General features: G+C 41.1%; 1 protein-coding gene and 1 long non-coding RNA gene across 3 annotated transcripts; one reads left to right on the top strand and one right to left on the bottom strand.

The window, feature by feature from the left end:
* Positions 1-2343: 2343 nt before the first annotated feature.
* Positions 2344-3543, bottom strand: LOC147310811 (trace amine-associated receptor 4-like). 2 transcript variants are annotated; one of them, XM_086266070.1, is made up of 2 exons: positions 3323-3543; positions 2344-3157 (listed from the first exon to the last, which is right to left on the bottom strand). In XM_086266070.1, exons 1-2 carry the CDS (start codon positions 3484-3486, stop codon positions 2344-2346), a joined length of 978 nt encoding a protein of 325 aa, XP_086122196.1. In that variant the 5' UTR covers positions 3487-3543. The 2 variants fall into 2 exon arrangements, with proteins under 2 accessions (XP_086122196.1, XP_086122197.1); XM_086266071.1 differs by having other exon boundaries at positions 2344-3158; positions 3417-3542.
* Positions 3544-6028: 2485 nt separating this feature from the next.
* On the top strand, positions 6029-7475 carry LOC147310810 (uncharacterized). Its single transcript, XR_015125299.1, has 3 exons — positions 6029-6107; positions 6809-6966; positions 7392-7475. It is a non-coding gene; the product is annotated as an uncharacterized LOC147310810 (long non-coding RNA).
* The last annotated feature ends 13742 nt before the right edge of the window (positions 7476-21217 follow it).

The raw sequence follows: 21217 nt of genomic DNA, 5'->3' as shown, positions 1-21217 counted from the left end.
AAATATCCTGTCTCTTAGTGACGCTGAAAAACTAGTTCATGCATTTATTACTTCCAGGCTGGACGACTGTAATTCATTATTATCAGGATGTCCTAAAAACTCACTGAAAAGCCTTCAGTTAATTCAAAATCCTGCTCCTCACATACAAGGTCTTACATAATCAGTCCCCATCTTATCTTAATGACCTTATTGTACCATATCACCTTATTAGAGCACTTCGCTCTCGCTCTGCAGGCCTACTTGTTGTTCCTAGAGTATTTAAATAGACGTAGGCTGCCGGGGATTCCCATGACGCATTGAGTTTTTCCTTTCCAGTCACCTTTCTCACTCACTATGTATTAATAGATCTCTTTGCATTGAATCATACCTGTTATTAATCTGTGTCTCTCTTCCACAGCATGTCTTTATCCTGTCTTCCTTCTCTCACCCCAACCAATCACAGCAGATGGCCCCGCCCCTCCCTGAGCCTGGTTCTGCTGGAGGTTTTTTCCTGTTAAAAGGGAGTTTTTCCTTCCAACTGTCGCCAAAGTGCTTGCTCATAGGGGGCAGTGTTGGTCAAGTTACTTGAAAAAAGTAATCAGTAACTAATTACTGATTACCTCCCCAAAAAAGTAATCCCGTTACTTTACTGATTACTTATTTTCAAAAGTAATTAATTACTTAGTTACTTAGTTACTTTTTAAAAACACGATTTACAACCTGAAGAGGTGATAAAGTGATAGATCTTTCAGCCCAATTCTACTTTTTCTGCATAATCCATCATACAAAATGTAATCAAATGGAAAAATCTCTTTTTTTTAACTTGTTTTATCAGTTTTAATCTTTTAACTTTATGCATCAAGCAAAAATTTAATTATATGCAACATTCTCTGACTTGAATAAATTAGTTTAACATTTAAACCTATTTTCTACACATTCCAGCACATAAAATAAAATATTTTTTGTGTTTACACTCACTCTTTCAAATAGATGCAAGTAAAACACAGCAGAAAATAAATAAAGTCAAAGACTCAGCGGTCCTGTTGCTCTATTTTCACCTGTAAAGCAGGAGTGGGGTAGGCGGAGGTTTACCCTGGTGCAGGTGTGCCGCGGTCAGTTGAAGAATCCACGTGTTTCTCTGTGAATTTCCCATTATGTCGTTGCGCACTCAGTGCTTGCTTGGAAGTTTAGGGGGGTTTTTCACTGTAAAAAGAAGTTTTCTTCCCATGCACGTTGGACGCTAATGTTTTTGTCACTTTTTATGGAATCAAACTCAAAATAAGGTCAGTACTTCCACGCTTTAAACGCTGCACGCTCATACTCTCTCCCACAATCGATATGTGATCCATTGTTGATCTGCACACAGCTGTTGTCACTAACGGCGCACTCGCTTACGTCACTGTCGTGAGACATTCTCGCAAAAAATCACGGTTTTAGTAATGCAGTGAGGCAGCGTTCCTACGGGAAAGTAACGGTAATCTAATTACCGTTTTTGCAATAGTAATCCCTTACTTTACTCGTTACTTGAAAAAAGTAATCAGATTACAGTAACGCGTTACAAGTAACGCATTACTGCCCATCTCTGATAGGGGGTCATGTGATTGTTGGGTTTTTCTCTGTATCTATTATTGTAGGGTCTACTGTACAATATAAAGTGTCTTGAGGCGACTGCTGTTGTGATTTGGTGCTATATAAATAAAACTGAATTGAATGTCTGCCACGGATGTGTATAGGCACTGCTAATGTTAGCATGAACAGATAAGTCCTGCAAGCTTGGAAGTTGTAGTGGGCTGAGCTAACTCTTGTCCCACCTGTTTATATTTCGTTATGGGAGCTGGAGTGGGCAAGTTATTTGCTTGGAGGTCTATCTTTTTGCTTTTCACTGTCAGACACAACGCAGCAACACACTACTTATATGTACATACATTTTTTTCTACGGTGACTACAAAAAATAGTGCACAGTAAAAGAGTAAAAATGTGTTAACTACACATTAATTAAACATTTTGTGCTTTGGGCAAACAAGTGAAAATGAACAGTACTCTATGTTTGTTAGCCTAACATAAAAATGTAAAGACATACTACATATGCACTACAAAGGCTTTTTTCCACTCTGTTCACATTACTTCATCTATTATTTAAAGAATCATCAACAAGAAAAAATGCAGCTGTCATTGTAAAGGACTTCGGCTTTGGGTCTTTTCAAAACATATAAGAAAACCAATGAGTACTTTATTAGTTGTGAGTAGTTTATTTATTTGTGTGTGTGTTTGTGTGCGCGTGCGCGTGCATGTGTGTGTGTGTGTGTGTGCGCATGTGTGTGTGTGTGTTTGTTTGTGTGTGATGAAGAGTTTCAAAATCTTGGTCTAACGCATGGTGACTTTAGAAGAGTCAGGCTGCAGTATCTGAAGAGTAACAATGACTTTTATAGATTTTCTGAACCAGGGGTAGAAAAAGACATATATAATGGGGTTCAGACATGAGTTAAAGTAGGCTAAGCATAGAACAAATGTCAGTGATGAAGCACTTGGCAAGCTGTCTTGGCCTGTGAGAGCCACACAGTAATATGGACACATACATATAAGAAACACAACAACAACAATACCAAGAGTCCAGGCTGCTTTCAGCTCCGATTTCTTTGCAGTTACTGTTACTGATCGCTGGTGAGTGACTGCAAGCTGAGACCTCATGGCACGAGCCTGAGACACAGCCACCACAAACACTCTCAGATACAAAACTACAATCACAGTAAAGGGAACAATAAAGGAAAAAGTAACATCAACAAGTCCTGCGATGTAATTAATGACAAAGACACACTCTCCAATGCAAGAGTTATACCTGCCTGGTTGCTCCAGGTTATCCATCAGAATCAGACTTTGAAAGATGACAGAACAGATCCAACACAAACAGACAACAATTTTAACTCTTTGTTGTGTGATCTTGGTGGAGTAATGCAGAGGGTAACAAATAGCCAAATATCGATCAACAGATATGATCACCATGGTTCCTATGGAGGCCGAGGTGATGACATATGCTAGGTATTGATACAGAGTGCACATGATGTCACCGAGGAACCAGCAGCCATCTATCAGCACAATTTGGAAGAACAAGAGGAGGCCCACACAGAAATCAGCGACAGCCAGAGAAAGGAGCAGGAGGTTGGTGGGGCTGTGGAGCTGCCTGAATAGGGAGAGAAAACACAATATTTTATATTTAGTTTTCTCTATCAAGTGTTATTCAAATTGAAGTATATAGTGCAGAGGCTTAAAAAGAAAAGAAATACTATCTGTGAAAAGAAATGTCTTTCTTACTGCTTGAGATCAATTCAGTTTGATATCTTTCTACCTGAAATGTGAGACGGAGATGATGACCAACAGGTTAAGAATCACAATAAGCAGAGAAATGAAGGACAGCAAAATATAAGTCAGCATGATCTCAAAGTGTGGACGCCTGGGCCTCATGCAGGAGGTGTTAAAGAGTTGTTGAAAGCAGAGTTCAGTTTCCTCCATCACTGCTGGAAGAACGGCAAACTGAACTAAAATGTGTCTGTCGTCTTTATATTCATCCTCCCCTCCTTCTTCCACACCTCTGTTGTTGTTGCTGGTGTGGTTTTTCTATTCCTGTAATATACTGTGTGACAGCATACTGTCACCTCATAGTAAAACAGTTCTCAATTTCTGGTCCACTGGGGCTTTTCTGTGGTGCTTTTCCCCCCCACGTGTTCTTACTTACTTCCATAGTCCAGTGATATGAATATTAGGTGAGTACCATTGAGTGGATGATGGCAAACTGTCATTTATCCTGAAAGGGAAGGCTGAGTGGTTAAGGCTTGACAGTTGGACCTAATCGGCTCCCTTGACCTGCTCTGAAGGTCCTCTGAGAGCTGGAAGGTCACTGCAACCAGGGTGACAAAGCCCTAAAACTGGCTAAGAAGTTATAATGTGCTGCCTCTCTGTTTGCTTTGTGAGGGTTCAGAGGAGATTCGGGAGTTTACAATACGGCTGCCCCTCCCCAAGCCTAGTTCTACTGGAGGTTTTTTCGAATTAAATTGAGTTTTTTCTTCCCATTGTAGGCACGTGCTTGCACATAGGTGTTTGTGTGATTGGTGGGCCTTATGTGTATCGTTATAGGGTCTTTATCTTGAAAGTCAAGAAGGCTCAGCAGCGGCTGTAATACGTGAGGAGGCAGAGGAAATTCTGCATGTCGGCCAAAATCCTCAGCAGGTTCTACAGCTGTATTGTGGAGCCCACACTGACCAGCTGCATCACTGCATGGTACAGCAGCACTACTGACATTGACCGCAAATGCCTGCAGAGAGTGATAACAACTGCAGAGAAGATCACCAGAAGTACGCTGCCCTCTCTCCAGAGCATCTACCATTGCAGAGTCCAGAGGAGAGCTGCCTCCACCCTCAAAGACCCCACACACCCCAACATGGACTGTTCCAACACGTTCTCACTCCCAACTCGTCAAACGTGTGACGCATGGTCAGGCTCCCTCTGCTGCACTTATGGACGCGCAGGTACCCCCCTCGCGTCGGGAATTGACGTGAAGGGTCCTCCGATTGAAGAGATTGCCGCGGAAGTGCCTGTTGTCGGTATATTTAGACATTTTCCAAATCACATTGTAGTGACGTATACAGAACACAATAAATTATATAATGTAAACAACTACCTGAAAAACAGGTAGAACGATGCTTTTGTATCGTTTGTTGCATTTATGGAGGGAGTGATGTATGCTGGGTAATGGCACAGCTAGCTACTGGGTGACTTTATTCACCCGCTTCGGCTGTTATCAGTCCATACAATGGGCGTTATTAGCACAAATCAGTCCCATAGATATGGGCCATCTCCTGCTAGATTGTTCAGAAGGTTGTTCTCATCCATCCAGATGGAGGATCACTAACAGGAGCGTGGAAGACTCCAGAATCCACTCTGGCTGCAATCCGGTGGATATGCAGTGGGTACAGGTAAGACCATTTAAACGGACAGCATTTATAGACTGACTATTAAAAGTCAGCGAGTGTCAGTAATGTTAATGTGGTTATGTTAGTAATACACAGAGTGCTAATATAACAGCTTTAAGATGCATTTGTAGATATTATTACGTGTTTTACCGTCTTTATGGTGCTAGCTTAAAGTTACGGTGTAAACGTTAGCTTATATTGGAGGAAAGCTGTTACTGGTTAAACGATGTTAGCACAGAAATATTAGCTTCTATCATGACTGATGAAGTTACTAGTTAATAAAGTTTCCAGTAAAGTGTTTAATCGCAGCCACAGACTGACAGCAAATATCTCGATTAGCTTCAGTGCATCTATAATAAATATGTGCAAGTTTCAGTGCTTCGTTTAAACTGTATGATACTTATACTGACCCAGGGTCAGTGTAAAATACAATCCTAGCTGTGTGAACAAAGCCTGGCTCCTTTAATCCTGCATGACAAACCTCAGGATGCAGGTTATTATTACTCTTTCCTGCTGGCACACCTGTCACACCAGAGAGTCAGCTAGAAACGTACAGTGACGTGGACATCATGCAAAGACTGCCAGACTCTGTAATACTGCAAATGATCAGTGACTCAGGTTATCACTGAACTTTAAACGGCACCTCTGTGTCTCTGTGTGCTGAACATCTAGGATTGAGTCAGGCTGCATTGACTGTGGGACTTTAATGTTTTAAAAGCAGGTTGAAGATGGCTCAGAAACATTTGAAGATTAAAATTCAGCATTATGGCTGCTGGTGGTTTGTAAAGCCTCTACTCAGCTGTATTTTTGTTACTAATTCATGTTTGTTGTTGTTTAACACAGATTTCAGAAGAGCAAAGATGCTTAATAGTTTAACTAGATTTCATTTGTCAGTGTGGGACTGCTGAGTCACCTGAAGAACTCATTTCATTCATTCTCCACATGATGTTCATTTACAGAAATGTTTCACAGGAACTGATTCCTCCCAAAGGGTGAACTAGTGTGTTTCCATAGATTACCTCTGTATGAATGTACTTTTAAATGAAGGCAAGTGTTTGTCCTTTTTTGTTCCTCAGGTACAGTACGTGATATCAAGGGCAGGCGGTCAACACTGGGGACAAGAAGCAGACGTACTTCCAAGAGGGAGCTGCAGTGAGGTCAGAGGTCAGAATCTGAAACAGCTCAGGTTTATATTTTAGAGGTTATAAAAAATCAAAATGTATTTATGAAGAAACCTTTAAATAATAGTCATAATTCTGATTATTATAAGAAATATCAAACATGTAAGTGGATTTTCTGTTACACATATTGTGTTAGACCTGCAATAAACTGGCAGCCTGTCTTTGTCCTGTATCAGCTGGGATAGGCTTCATCCTCCCGCAACCCTGAATTGGATACATTGTATTCCAATTATGTAATCTGATCATTTACAAACTCAAGGTATCTAATCAAAATGTAAGTAATAATTATAAAATGGGAAAGCAGAAATAAGTGTGACATAAATGTAAATGTGTGAGCTGACATAGAGGACAGCTACATGTAGTCTGAAAAACCTTTGTTGTCAAGTTTGCAGGTATATCAGCACGAGACATTCTTACATAGAAGAGACGTTAAAGTCTCTAACTCAGTGAAGCATTATTGGTCCCGTCTGTTTGGATAAATATAGTAAGTTGATGTTTGTCCATTTATTGACACATTTTCTTAAGTGCTTATCCAGCTCAGGATCACAGTGGAGCTGCAGCTGGATATGTTCACTAAATAAACCTTACAAAAGTTAACAATAAACCTGCATCCATGTACGTTGTTGTCCACAGGATGTGGAACATGTTAATAAATGTTTGTGTTTATGCCTGTGTCTTTCACAGGAGGCGCTGGAAGGTTTCCCTAATAGTTCCTGGTGAATCAAAGCAGAACCATAAAGGTTGCTGGACTGCATGATGGCCTTACCCCTGAGCAGTCATCCTGTTAAAGGAGGAACCAGTTAGAAGCTGTTTTCAAAGTAGCTGAGCAGATTTCATCTCAAGTAAGCAATTAACTGTTTGTTCATCTGTTCTGCCACTTAAAGAGCATTTAAGGACGTCTTTTGAGTGTCCAGTTGAATTCATTCTACTGGCTCTCATGGTCATTTGTTATTATAGACATATTTTTCATGTTCATCCAGCTATTTAGTAAATTCTATCTATTTAGTAATATCCGTCAGCTATAAAATGTAATATAAATATAAAAATATCTAAATATCTCCTGTCTTTTATGTTTTAATGATGTAAGTCTGTTATCGTGTTACATTAGCATTCCTCACATATCAATGAGATGCTGTACAGTACAATCCTACTGACACAGCAGAGGGATAACGACGGCTATTCAACATCGTTACACGACACATTCGAGCTGCATGACGCAGACAAAGTGGCTAAATCATCTTTTTGTGGTTTATTGTCTTCAAACCAGCAGACAAAGCCGATTGCAGAAGATGTCAGAGAAGAACTTCAGGCCGTGGACTGAAAAGGTATTTTTTTCTTGTTATCAAAAGACATTTGGAGAGGCAGCTTCTACAACTGGTTGCGCTAAAGTAAAGCTTACAGTCTAAGAAATCACAGTGTTGATATTCAGCACAAAGAGAAAAGCTCACTTGTTTGAATTTATTTACAATCATAGTTTTATAAATTGTGACTGTAAACAGCTTTTACAGCTGTGATATTGTTTGACACTCGATATCAGGTGATGGGTTTAATTTAAAGGTTTCTGTGTCCCAATGAGCCATTTACACTGACCAGTGTCAGTTTAACTGTAACACATTCATTATTTAGATTCAACAAAGAAATAACTGAATGTAAAAATGGCAGCCCTCAGGCAGGTTTATAGAGATACATGCATGCATTATGAAATTTATGTATCCCAGATAATTGTTATTCATCTAGTCATGGCAGACCTACCTCTTCCTCCCAAGTTAACTGCAACCCAAAAGAACTAGTGGGGCTATTTACACACTCACAACCAGTGTGGGGTAAAAAGAGCCACCAAAAAGCTGTCAGCCACAGATGTGCTAGAAGAGTTAGAAACTCTACTTATGGAGAAACTTTCTAAGTCTAACAGGGGACAGGTACTCCTGCCCAAATAACATGATATAACCCCACATACAGCCCAGCCATAAAGTGAACCAAGTCATTTAGTTAAAGACAGCATGGGACCAAATGCATGTAACCAGCCTGCACCAACCTGACATTTCTTCCTCCTGAATTAAATGAATGGATGGATGAAAGTTAAATGACTACAAACCTAAAGCCACTAGTTCCCACACTGGAGCTCCCTGACACTGTGTGTTAACCGTATTTAGCTTGTATCAACAGTTGTAACAGGCTAAGCCACCTGAGACACTGCATTGAATGATTGTTCCTGTCTTAATGGTTTCAGCTGACTGGTTTCAGCTCAGATGTTCTGCTTTTTCCTTTCAGTAGATCAAAGCAGCTCCTTCTGCTTCCAATTTAGAAGAAGAAGAAGAAGAAGGCGAAGGCTTCAGCGAAGTGGCGTTCATGGTCTCAGTGAACAGTCACGGTCACACACTGCATGTGGTTTTAAAAGCAACATGTCTGTTCACCACAACACTGGAGACGTGTAATATTAGTGCAGCTACGGTTTGTTCTTGAACATCAGTTCTGTTTTCTACTTTGATCACTTAGACCAAAAGTGTTGTTTTCAGATTCTTTCTTTTACATCTATAAAGCACCTGCTCATTTTTTATTACAATTAGTTTCACATAAATGTTAGTGTTTCCTTTATGATCTTTTAATGCTTACACTACACTGTACATGTCTACATTAGAGACATTTCTGTTTCCTGTTTCTGTTGACTCGGAGTTGTGAAATGTTCTTTTATTTGATGCACAATATGAAGCTCATAATTTTCTTACAAATAAAACTCTAATGACAAACATGAACAGCTGTGCTTATTTCTGAGACATAAGTTTTTGAATGTGTTCATATTTAGACAGTGTGCATCTGTATGCTGAAACTGTGATGGTGAACCTGAGGTGATGGTCAACAGAAGGCAAATATATATCAATATAAAACAATATTGAAGTAATGTCTTTACCCTCTGCAGCGTGTGCACGCAATCACCTTATTTACTGTAGTAAACGTGCACCGCTAGCTCACGTGACTGACTGTCTCCATGGTTACATCGTATATTATTAGCTATGTAAACAGCTTCCAAAGATACCGCCATAGCTCTCTGCAGCTGTAACACTTAAACACTTTGCAAGTCATTTCACGTGTTTGATAGTTATGAAGACAGAATATGTTTTTAAGGTCATGCTAGGCGGTTGCTATGGTGGTTGCTGTGGACTTGGGTGGACCGCGTCCGATTCCTGTTATTAGCTGTCCGCCGTAGGAAGGCTGCGTTCCATTTACAAGTAGTGACAGTCTGCCGCAACTCGAACTCAAACCCCGCTTTGTTCTTTAATTATAGGCCTTTTATAGCCGTTCATGACACGCACACACACACATAAAGCACTTTGCCTCACCATGAGAATGCAAGTTTACCTAACCTAACCTTAAAGTATCTGATATAGGATAGAAAACTGAAGCAACCAGAGATTTAATGATGAAGACTCTGGGTTCTGTAGTTCACGTTTTACAGTCCTGAATGACTCTTTGCATATGATTTATTGAAGAGGAGTTTAGAATGCACTTTACATTTAGACTGTTGCTGTTTCATTTTTTACATTGTTGCCGTGTTATGTCATGAATAAGGTTCACCTGCTGGGGGTTTGATGGATCAGCTGGACAATACAGTCAAAGACAGACTTCATTCATCATATGCAAGAATCCTAGTTGGATTTTTGTTGTCACTCATGTTTTTGAACCAAATATTGAAAACAATTCTGACAGCCTGGGTACCTGGTCAGGTGTACATTACCTTGTACTCAAGCATCCCAGGACAGAGCCCTGCCCCACCATGAGCCTGGGGGGATACGTGGTTATTAATATAAAAGGACCGATACTGAATATGAATATTTCATGAAAATTGAATTATAATACAAATTAGTAATAAGGGTTTCTCTGCGCCCTTCTCCACCCCATACTCAAAGAGCTGCGGGCAGAGAGGGTGACAGGCGAGGATGGCACTGAAGAGAAGATGCTGGGTTTCTGGAGTCTCCTGGTCCTGTCAGTATTAGTAGGATGCATCTGCTGTGTCTTCTCGTGGATGCTCACCTACCTTGACTCGTTCCAGCCTGGTATGGACTTCCCAACACTGCGGACAGTGGCCCACATCAGAGACGTTTAATATTGATTACATATGTCTGAATTGCTAACCCTAACCCTAACCCTAGCTCAACAGACCACAATGCCCTGGACTGTCAGTATTATTACATGCTGTGAACATAAGTACCTTTGATCACAGTTTATGTTGTAAAAGAGAAGGAATATTGGAAAGAAGTTTCTTCCAAACTGAGCAGAAACATGCTTGTCAGACTCTCACAGCAAAGGATCAGACTCACTGTGCATGACAGCTCGGGCTGTGTTTAATCTTTGATTAAACACAGCCCGAGCTGACTGATTGTCAGTTGTTTAGTGCTTCTGTACAGTTAAGGTCACGTCTCTATTTCAGAATAATTAATATGCAGAAAACACTAAAAGTTGATTGTCTTCCAATATTCTAGCATAATTAAAAAACTTTGACTTTGTAAGTACATATTATTAGTCCTAATGCCAGCATGATTCTTCATAACTCCTGCTTTGAAATACTGAACTTTAAAATGTACCTGATGAAAGATCATTTACAGTGGCACTCTGTCAGGATCATTCTGACTGTAAGATCACTGTATTAATCTGAATCCTTCTGAAATGTGCTGTGAATGAATGCTGATGCAACTCACTGTGGGAAAGCTGTTAATAAAATGAATCTGTGACACATGCAACACATTCACAGAGGAAGAGGACACAAAGGGAGAACACGCAGAGGCTGTGTTGAAGTCAGAAATCCAAATCTTTATTAAAAAACAGGCGGCGGTAACAAACAGGAAGACAAGCAGTCCATCAAACAGTCTACAGGGTCAAACATACAGAGAATTCAAACAGCAGTAAAAAATAACCGGACACTGAAAAACTTAAAGCAATGTGTGACGCAATAAAAGGAAGCAGCGCAGTATATTCACTGAATTATCATCAATTACAAAAGAGAAAAACGACGATTTCTAAGGATCATTTTCTTAAATGCAGTTAGAGTGTGGCTGGTAAAGATGGAAACATACAGCATGTAAACTGTGTGAGTTTGTGAACTTTGTTAGTAACAAATGAGGTAAAAAAAACAAAACAGACAAAACACAGAAAGAGGCTCTCAGTATTCATTAATAATTAGAAAGAAACATTCTGGTCGTGGATTTTTACAGTCTCAGTTGCACTCGCTGTCATCATTATAATCATCATGACCAATGGCGAGGTCCTGAGGTGGGCGGGGCTGTCTCTGGTGATGTCACCATGAAGGAACAGCATCTGGCACGTGTTGCTGAAACATTACAAAAACAGCAAAAACATCTCCCTTTGATTCTATTTCTCCATTCCTGCTGAACATCAGGCAACAAATATCTCAATAAATCACAGTAAAATGTAAAGCACATATTTTCTCTGCTTTGTCTAACCTCTGCAGAGCCTCTGTCAAGAAAAACATAACTGTAAGCATAAAACAAATATACATTTCATAACACGTCACTGGACAAACCTCGGTCAGCTGATTTCCTCTGTGCAGTGGAGACGAGCATCAGTCAGCAAGTCAAGGTGGTGAGATGGACTGGTGTCCTTTGTGACTCTGCTGGTTCTTCTGAGGAAACACCACCGTCTCTCCACACCGTCACCATCTGTGAGCACAAACTGCTGCTCTGCCAGCATGTAGGAATCACATATCACACACAGGGGTGAAGAAACATCAGAGCTCAACTTTGGATACTTTAGATCTAAACAGATCAAAGTAGCTCTTAGTTTCAGCAATCAGTGAGCAGACAAACATGATACCAAACTGATTCTGTATGAATACAATATGGTATTTTCAATACAGGTGTCAAATTAATTTATTAAAACTAATACAGGTATATGTATATTTTTTTTTGATAAATTAGTTTGCTAAATTATAAGAATATATATATATATTTTTTTCATTTAACAATTGCAACTGAAAGAAATTAAATATTGAACAAAAATATATTGTCACATTCTGAGCATGCTCAGCACGCTGACAGACTTGAAGTTGCTACAGATTTTAAGAAGTGATAATTACAGGGAAGAAACTTCTCTTTTTCATCCGTTTAATCAAACATTTGATGCCTCAGCTGTCTCAGTCTATAGCGTTCTGCAACTACAACTAACCTGAGGCTTGGATTTGGCTGCAGGTGCCCCTGTACATCCTTCTCAGCCGCACACATGCGAGTACCATTTAATCCCACTTCTTCCTGAGCTTTGCTTCATCACAAGACCAAAGGTGGCGTCCCGTGTCACAGTCTTATCATCATCCAGAAGAAACATTTGAAGAAACATCATGGAGAAGAAACATTTACACGCCTCCTGGTTTTGTTTTCTGAACCTGCAAAAAGACTGAGGACAACAAAGCCCAGAGAACACGAGATACACAACATCCAACATTCAGACTCAATGAAGAGCACCAGGTTGGTTCAGTTACAGTAGATATGAGCATACTTCACATCATATTTCAATTAAATATGAACAGGTTCCTCAAATGTACGCAGTTCAGATCTGATTTAATTTAATTTCCTTCACACAGCACATTTGTCCAGGCTGACAGGTAAACATAGAACTAATCTCAGGTAACATGACTCAGAGTAGAGATTCAGTAAGAAAGATTGAGGCTCTAATATTATTACCACACAATCCAAGGACACACCAACAGCTCAGATTTGTAGAACTATTTAAACAAATGTCTTCTGAATATTTAATTCAGGTTCACAGTGGGAGGGTGGGTGTGTGTGTGTGTGTGGGGGGGGGGGGGGGGGTGTCGTGGAATTTTTTAAATAAAGTCTGCAACACAGAAAGAGCTGTGATCAAGCTATTTATTACTGCGCCAACACACATCAAACATCACAGTTCAGTCATGTCAGCGCTGCCACAGAAGTGGTGCTCCTCCTCCTTTATGCATTCCAAGGAAGAGGGAGGAAGTTACAAACTGATCCTACCACACTTCACGTGTCTCGCTATGAAACCTAACGGATCAATGGTTATGCTGTTTTGTGCCCTTGGCCTTATCAGCACCTGTAAAGGGAGTTGTTTTCTCAAACTGCTGACGCTGAAGTAAGTTCATCTAGTTTTAGAAACTTTCACTGAACAGTGTCACAACTAAGCATATGCATAAGCACTTTAAATGAGAATAACAGAAAATTTATTTTACAGAGGCCAGAGCCTGTCCCAGTAGTCATAGGTAGAGCACACCTGGACAGGTCACCAGTCTGTCAGAGGACTAACACAGAGACAGACATCAGAGTAACAAATCTATTTAAAATTAATGTAAGTTTGCTGCAGCTGTATGTATGAACATGTGTTTCTGTGCTCACAGTCCACCTCTCAGGAACCTGCAGTTCATTTTTAGTCTACTTTAAACAGACCTCACAAAAGGCTGATGTGGCTGGATCAGTAGTCTGATTTAAGTACGATACCTTTGGCCAGGGATTCATCTGGTGCATCGCTTCACTGCAGTCTTACGTATTTTCCCCACACCTGAATAAAAAATACTGATATATACAAATAACAGCTTCAGCTGATGCAGCCTGACTCAATCCTAGATGTTCAGCACACAGAGACACAGAGGTGCCGTTTAAAGTTTAGTGTTAACCTGAGTCACTGATCATTTGCAGTATTACAGAGTCTGGAAGTCTTTGCATGATGTCCACGTCACTGTAAGTTTCTAGCTGACTCTAAGGTGTGACAGGTGTGCCAGCAGGAAAGAGTAATAATAACCTGCATCCTGAGGTTTGTCATGCAGGATTAAAGGAGCCAGGCTTTGTTCACACAGCTAGGATTGTATTTTACACTGACCCTGGGTCAGTATAAGTATCATACTGTTTAAACGAAGCACTGAAACTTGCACATATTTATTATAGATGCACTGAAGCTAATCGAGATATTTGCTGTCAGTCTGTGGCTGCGATTAAACATTTTACTGGAAACTTTATTAACTAGTAACTTCATCAGTCATGACAGAAGCTAATATTTCTGTGCTAACATCGTTTAAACAGTAACAGCTTTACTCCAATATAAGCTAACGTTTACACCGTAACTTTAAGCTAGCACCATAAAGACGGTAAAACACGTAATAATATCTACAAATGCATCTTAAAGCTGTTATATTAGCACTCGGTGTATTACTAACATAACCACATTAACATTACTGACACTCGCTGACTTTTAATAGTCATTCTATAAATGCTGTCCGTTTAAACGGTCTTACCTGTACACACTGCATATCCACCGGATTGCAGCCAGAGTGGATTCTGGAGTCTTCCACGCTCCTGTTAGTGATCCTCCATCTGGATGGATGTGAACAACCTTCTGAACAATCTAGCAGGAGATGGCCCATATCTATGGGACTGATTTGTGCTAATAACGCCCATTGTATGGACTGATAACAGCCGAAGCGGGTGAATAAAGTCACCCAGTAGCTAGCTGTGCCATTACCCAGCATACATCACTCCCTCCATAAATGCAACAAACGATACAAAAGCATCGTTCTACCTGTTTTTCAGGTAGTTGTTTACATTATATAATTTATTGTGTTCTGTATACGTCACTACAATGTGATTTGGAAAATGTCTAAATATACCGACAACAGGCACTTCCGCGGCAATCTCTTCAATCGGAGGACCCTTCACGTCAATTCCCGACGCGAGGGGGGTACCTGCGCGTCCATAAGTGCAGCAGAGGGAGCCTGACCATGCGTCACATGTTTGACGAGTTGGGAGTGAGAACGTGTTGCACTGTTCACACTTCTGCCCTCGGGACAGAGATTCAGAAGTGTGAAATCCAGAACATCCAGACTCAACAACTCCTTCTTCCCCACTGCCATCAGACTCTTGAACAGCTGACCTATTTTTGAACAGTAATAACAATTTTTTTGATTTAAGTTTCTTGAAGATGTTTCGCCTCTCATCCAAGATGTTTCTTCAATTCTAAACCAAATGGTGGCGAGTCACTTTTCTTTCCATCTTCTTAGTTTAGTAGATGAAAGTGAAAATTTGAAAAATTTATGCAGATAATTAATTTACATTTTAAACTTATATTGTACCGTAATTGTCATAAAGATCATGAACTGGATATTTATTGATTCTACCCTCCCAAGCACCAACTAAAAGAGCAACCCAAATTCCAGAACTCTTATCCATCACTAGACCTATGGTAAATGGACTGATTCTTACATAGCACTGTTCTACTCTCCTAGAGTACTCAAAGCGCTCTATACAACACACCGCATTCACACAAGCACTGATGTCTCTGTGTTCTCACTGCTTTCTAACTAACATACACTCATACTCAGATGGATGCATCGGAGAGCAAGTGGGGGTTAGTATCTTGCCCCAGGGGCAATTCTAGGATCAGAGCTTTGGGGGTGCTGAGCACCCAGAGAGCTCCCCAGCCAGGCAAGATAAACCTGTCTCTGTCAGTCCCTGCATCCTTAAATGTTGTCCTGAGTTCTCTCTGACTGTCTCTTTGGTACATTTAAACCCCTGTTCCTCCCTGTCCTCATTGTCTGTTGTCTTCGTCTCTGTTATCAGTCATCATAATTTTACCATCTCCGTGCAAGTCTGCAAATTACTTTACTAAATCATAAGATTCTTGAATTCATCAAGTCTCTCTGTGCCTGGGTCCTCGTCACAAAACATGACATCACTGTTTTGTACATTTTAACACAATTTAATCCCACATTTGTGAAAGAAAAGCAAAACACTTTTTTGAAAAGTCTGTAAAAAAAACCATCAAATCTGATAAAGGTTATTTAAATGCTGCAAACGAAGAATGGATTGGAATAAAAAAATACATATCCTAACCTTAATTACTGGGGAGATTAATGAATGATGCTCATAGTGAGTAAAAAGTAAACTGACTGCATTTTTTGGAAAGAGATTCACTTTTAATGTGTATGTATAATATAATACAGATGCATAAAAAACACTCCCAAAACAGAATAAATTATTACAAATATATTAGAAAATATTTAAAAATATATATATAAAAATGGAGGCAACTTTGCCTGTGTCAGGAGTAGTGTCGTGGATGAGAGAGGGAGGACCCAAATGCTGGACTCACAGGTAGGTAGGTGAAGGTGGGTGTTTATTGCCAATGGAGAGAACAAACAGAACAGAGGTAGGAAATGGCTGGCTGGACGGCTGACTGAATGAACAAAGGACTGACTGAATGGCTGGCTGACTGAACGCAGGCAGAAACGACAACATAACATCAATGACACGACAGTGAATGAGTAGGTAACAGAGGGCTTAAATACACTGACTGATGAGGATGACAATGAGAGACCGGTGAGTACACAGCTGAACATAATCTGGCTAATGACACAAGACGAGCTGACACAGGAAAAGCAGGAAGTGAGCACATGGAAGTGGAAAAATAAACTGAACATGAACAAAACTGAAAACACTGGGTCACCGACCCAGGAACCCTGACAGCCTGTGGTAGAATGTATACAATCTATGAAAAAATCTTTACTGCAAACAATAATTTTACTAATTTAAAAATAATAATTTTGTGTTTTAGATTTATGAGTTTCATGCTTTCATAGTGGTCCTTAGGAGAGCTTGACATTTTCTCAGGTGGTCCACACTGTAAAAAGTTTGAGAAACACTGATAAGTGTGTGTGTGCTTTTGGAAAACATTTAAAGCTGCTGTACAGAATCTTTGAAACAAGCTTAAAACATGTTTAGAATATAAACAGAGCATCTGCTTCTCTTTACAGCTCCTCACTCCACCAGGGCTGTTTGGCACTGATAGTGTGCAAATGTGATGTACGTACTGCAGCAGTCATACAGACAACTGGACGGTCCAAAAGTTGGCCGACCTATTACTGGCTGAGGTTTCAGTAGAGTTGTGGCTGACCCACATAAAAATCTCCCCGATCAATGATAATGTTATGTTGGAATGTTGTTAAAGACGGTCAAAATGTTTCAACCCAGTTTGTTTAGCAGACTCTGTACAGCAGCTTTAATACAGGGAGGACACAACTTCCAGATTGTGAGTAAAATCAGGTTTTTTCTCTTTGTCAGTTTAACAGTTTGTTGTGCCTGTCACTGTTACCTGCTTCTTCCTGACCTTGTACTTTCTCCTCACGTTCCCTCTTTCCTCTCTCCCTCTTTGGACTGACAATCATACACAAATAGATTGTATTCAATTAGATGATAAATTACATTAATATGAAAAAAATTATATTACGATCACTAACAAAAAGTCCTCTCTCAGTGTACTTTCAACCAAAAGGCAAATAACCAAACCACATGAACATCTAATAAAAGATATAAACATTGAAACACTGATCCAATATTATTCTTGATTCACAGATCATTTGATTTTACACTTTTACCTGAATGTGGCTCCTTTTTTTCAAAAAACTTCCTTATATCCATTATGAACCTGGCTTTCTCTCTGTACACACACACACACAACAGGAGTTATAAGGTTAATGGGCATCCAGTTAGTTAGCTAGTTAGTATCCATTACAAACAGGACAGTGGTAACCAACAGTAGGCTACGGACAATTATAAGTTTTAGATTTTAAATAGGCTGTATACGTTTCAATGGGAGCAACAGGACAGTCAGATGTCGCTGAATTTACTACAGAGCAGGACGGATTGTAGGTGTCATGAAACGCTGTGTGGCAGGCAGGAGATGAGGACTCAAAGTGCAGGACTCACAGACTCAGGGGATGAACTCAAAATCACAGCTTTATTTGCTGGTCACATAAAAAACGAGCAGACAAAGTAAACGAAGCTAAACTGGGGAAACAATGAACTAAAACTCACAGGGAGATCCACACAGCAAGAGAGACGACGCAACAGTGACTCAGAGAAACACAGGGTTTAAATACACTGGGAAGTAACAAGGGGAATGAGACACAGGAGGACACAGCTGGGAGAAATCAGGACTGACGAGACAAGGAAGCAAAGCAGGACACATTCACATAAGACACGGACCTTCAAAGTAAAACAGGAAGTATGACACAGAGACGTGAACTTGGCACAGTGGAGACAGCAACTAAGGCTCTGTCCCAATTCAGAGTCTGCACGCTTGAAGTACGCATTTTAAGTGCAGTTACGTCACCGCCACGCGACGACGGCTGTCCCAATTCGAAGTGTACTTCAAATGCATACTCCAAATGCGCCGTCGATTTCCCCAAATATCAAGCGTGGTCCGGTGCACGCTTCGTGGTCCCATATATCCCACAATTCATAGCGCGGCGGTGGGTGTGGAGAATTTTGCCGCAAAATACGGCAGAAGGGAGCGGCCGAAGAGGGTTTTTTTTTCAAACTTTATTGAAATTATAAAGCGAACAGTCAGTCATTCCAGTTCAGTTTGTACAGTAGACATACAAGGCAAATAAGAGTAACAATATACAGTACAATGAAATAAGAAGGATAAATAAATAAAGGGAAAAAAAAGAAAAAAGGGGGGGAATGTGACAGACTTCATAACAACTTTGTATTTGAAAGTTGTGACAGCTCATTCGTTAAACATTTCTGAATGAATTTCAATCAATGATAAACCTTTTTTATTGGAAGTTAATTTAAGAGAGTTTAAGTAATATTCAATTTCAATCAAAAACAAATTAAATGATGGGATTGAGTTTTGAAATTTACATTTATATATATGGAATTTCCCTAATAAGATGGAGCGGCCAAAGAGTGAACTGTCAAAAGTACTGAATATGACGTCACTTATTTATGTGCGAATGTTTAATAATTAAAGTCAGTCATATATCCACAAACACAACAAGCTGAAAGTCAGTGATATATGTATATGTGTGTGTGTATATAAAAACACCCAGCACGCCCCTGCGGGCGGTTTATCCTTCAAGCTCGGGTCCTCTACCCGAGGCCTGGGAGCTTGAGGGTCCTGCGCAGTATCTTAGCTGTTCCCAGGACTGCGCTCTTCTGGACAGAGATCGCCGATGTTGTTCCCGGGATCTGCTGGAGCCACTCGCCTAGCATGGGAGTCACCGCACCTAGTGCTCCGATTACCACGGGGACCACCGTTACCTTCACCCTCCACATCCTCTCGAGCTCTTCTCTGAGCCCTTGGTATTTCTCCAGCTTCTCGTGTTCCTTCTTCCTGATGTTGCTGTCATTCGGAACCGCTACATCGATCACTACGGCCGTCTTCTTCTCTTTGTCTACCACCACTATGTCCGGTTGGTTAGCCACCACCATTTTGTCCGTCTGTATCTGGAAGTCCCACAGGATCTTAGCTCGGTCATTCTCCACCACCCTTGGGGGCATCTCCCATTTTGATCTCGGGACTTCCAGAGGGTCCCGGTGATGTGGAAGACATCATGCCTCGTCCCGGTACCAAAGACGCCACGTCCCAGTGGCCCCCAGGATTACAGGCCCGTGGCACTGACCTCCCACATCATGAAGACCCTGGAAAGGCTCATCCTGGACCAGCTGCGACCCATAGTAAGACCACATCTGGATCCCCTTCAGTTCGCTTATCAGCCTCGTCTCGGAACTGAGGACGCCATCATCTACCTGCTCAATCGTGTCTACACCCATCTGGACCAGCCGGCGAGCACTGTGAGAGTCATGTTTTTTGACTTTTCCAGTGCTTTCAACACCATCAGGCCGACCCTCCTGGGTGATAAGTTAGCAGCGATGCAGGTGGATGCTTCTCTGGTGTCCTGGATTGTTGATTACCTGACAGGAAGACCACAATATGTACGTCTCCCACAGTGTGTGTCTGACAAGGTGATCAGCAACACAGGGGCACCACAGGGGACTGTCCTCTCCCCCTTCCTCTTCACCCTCTACACCACAGACTTCAGCCACTGCACAGAGACCTGCCATCTTCAGAAGTTTTCTGATGACTCTGCGGTGGTTGGATGCATCAGCAGGGATGATGAGGCAGAGTACCGGGCTGTGGTCGACTCCTTTGTCACGTGGTGTGAGCAGAATCATCTGCAGCTCAACGTGGCAAAGACCAAGGAACTGATCGTGGACTTCAGGAAGACCAGGAAACACTTGACCCCTGTTTCAATCCAGGGGGTCAGTGTTGACATTGTGGAGGACTATAAATACCTTTTATAGTCGCCTCTGTCAGTGCGCCGCAGGGTGGCTGTGGCTACAATGTAGCTTGCCATCACCAGTGTGTGAATGTGTGTGTGAATGGGTGGATGACAGGTTGTGTAAAGCGCTTTGGGGTCCTTAGGGACTAGAAAAGCGCTATACAAATACAGGCCATTTACCTTGGAGTACACATTGACAATAAACTGGACTGGGCTAAAAACACCACAGCACTTTACAGGAAGGGCCAGAGTCGTCTCTATTTTTTGAGGTGACTGAGGTCCTTCAACATATGCCAGAAAATGCTGAGGATTTTTTACGAGTCTGTTGTGGCCAGTGCGATCCTCTATGCTGTTGCATGCTGGGGGAGCAGGCTGAGGGTCGCAGATGCCAACAGACTCAATAAACTGATCCGTAAGGCCAGCAATGTTGTGGGGATGGAGCTGGACTCCCTCAAGGTGGTGTCGGAGAGGCGGATGCTGTCCAAGATAAAGACAATGTTGGATAACACCTCCCACCCACTCCATGACATGCTGGTCAGTCACAGGAGCACGTTCAGTGAGAGACTGAGATTACCCAAAAGCACCACTGAACGACACAGGACATCATTCCTGCCTGTGGCCATCTCCCTGTACAACGCATCCACTTAACACACTATTTACTGCTTCAACTACACATGTTTCTTTTCCAGCTATTTATTTATGAGTGACTTATGTATGTATGTATATATATGTATATATTGTACTATTCTTAGTTAGTGTATTGTCTGTCTTGTCTTAATGTTGGTTATAATGGAGCACTGTAACAAAAAATAATTTCCCCCAGGGATCAATAAAGTATTCTGATTCTGATTCTGATTCTGATACTCGGCACAGATGTTCCTGTACACTATGCCGGCCACTTGGTTATGGCGTTCCATGTATGCCTTGCCTGCTAGCATCTTGCACCCTGCTGTTATGTGCTGGATTGTCTCTGGGGCATCTTTACACAGCCTGCACCT

This window comes from Aulonocara sp. 'chitande type north' Nkhata Bay, linkage group LG16 (genome assembly GCF_057382095.1).
Source record: "Aulonocara sp. 'chitande type north' Nkhata Bay isolate Kocher_YH1m ecotype deep benthic linkage group LG16, A_spYH_male_GT1.1, whole genome shotgun sequence".
Lineage (NCBI taxonomy): Eukaryota > Metazoa > Chordata > Actinopteri > Cichliformes > Cichlidae > Aulonocara > Aulonocara sp. 'chitande type north' Nkhata Bay.
This window is presented reverse-complemented; position numbering and strand designations above follow the sequence as displayed.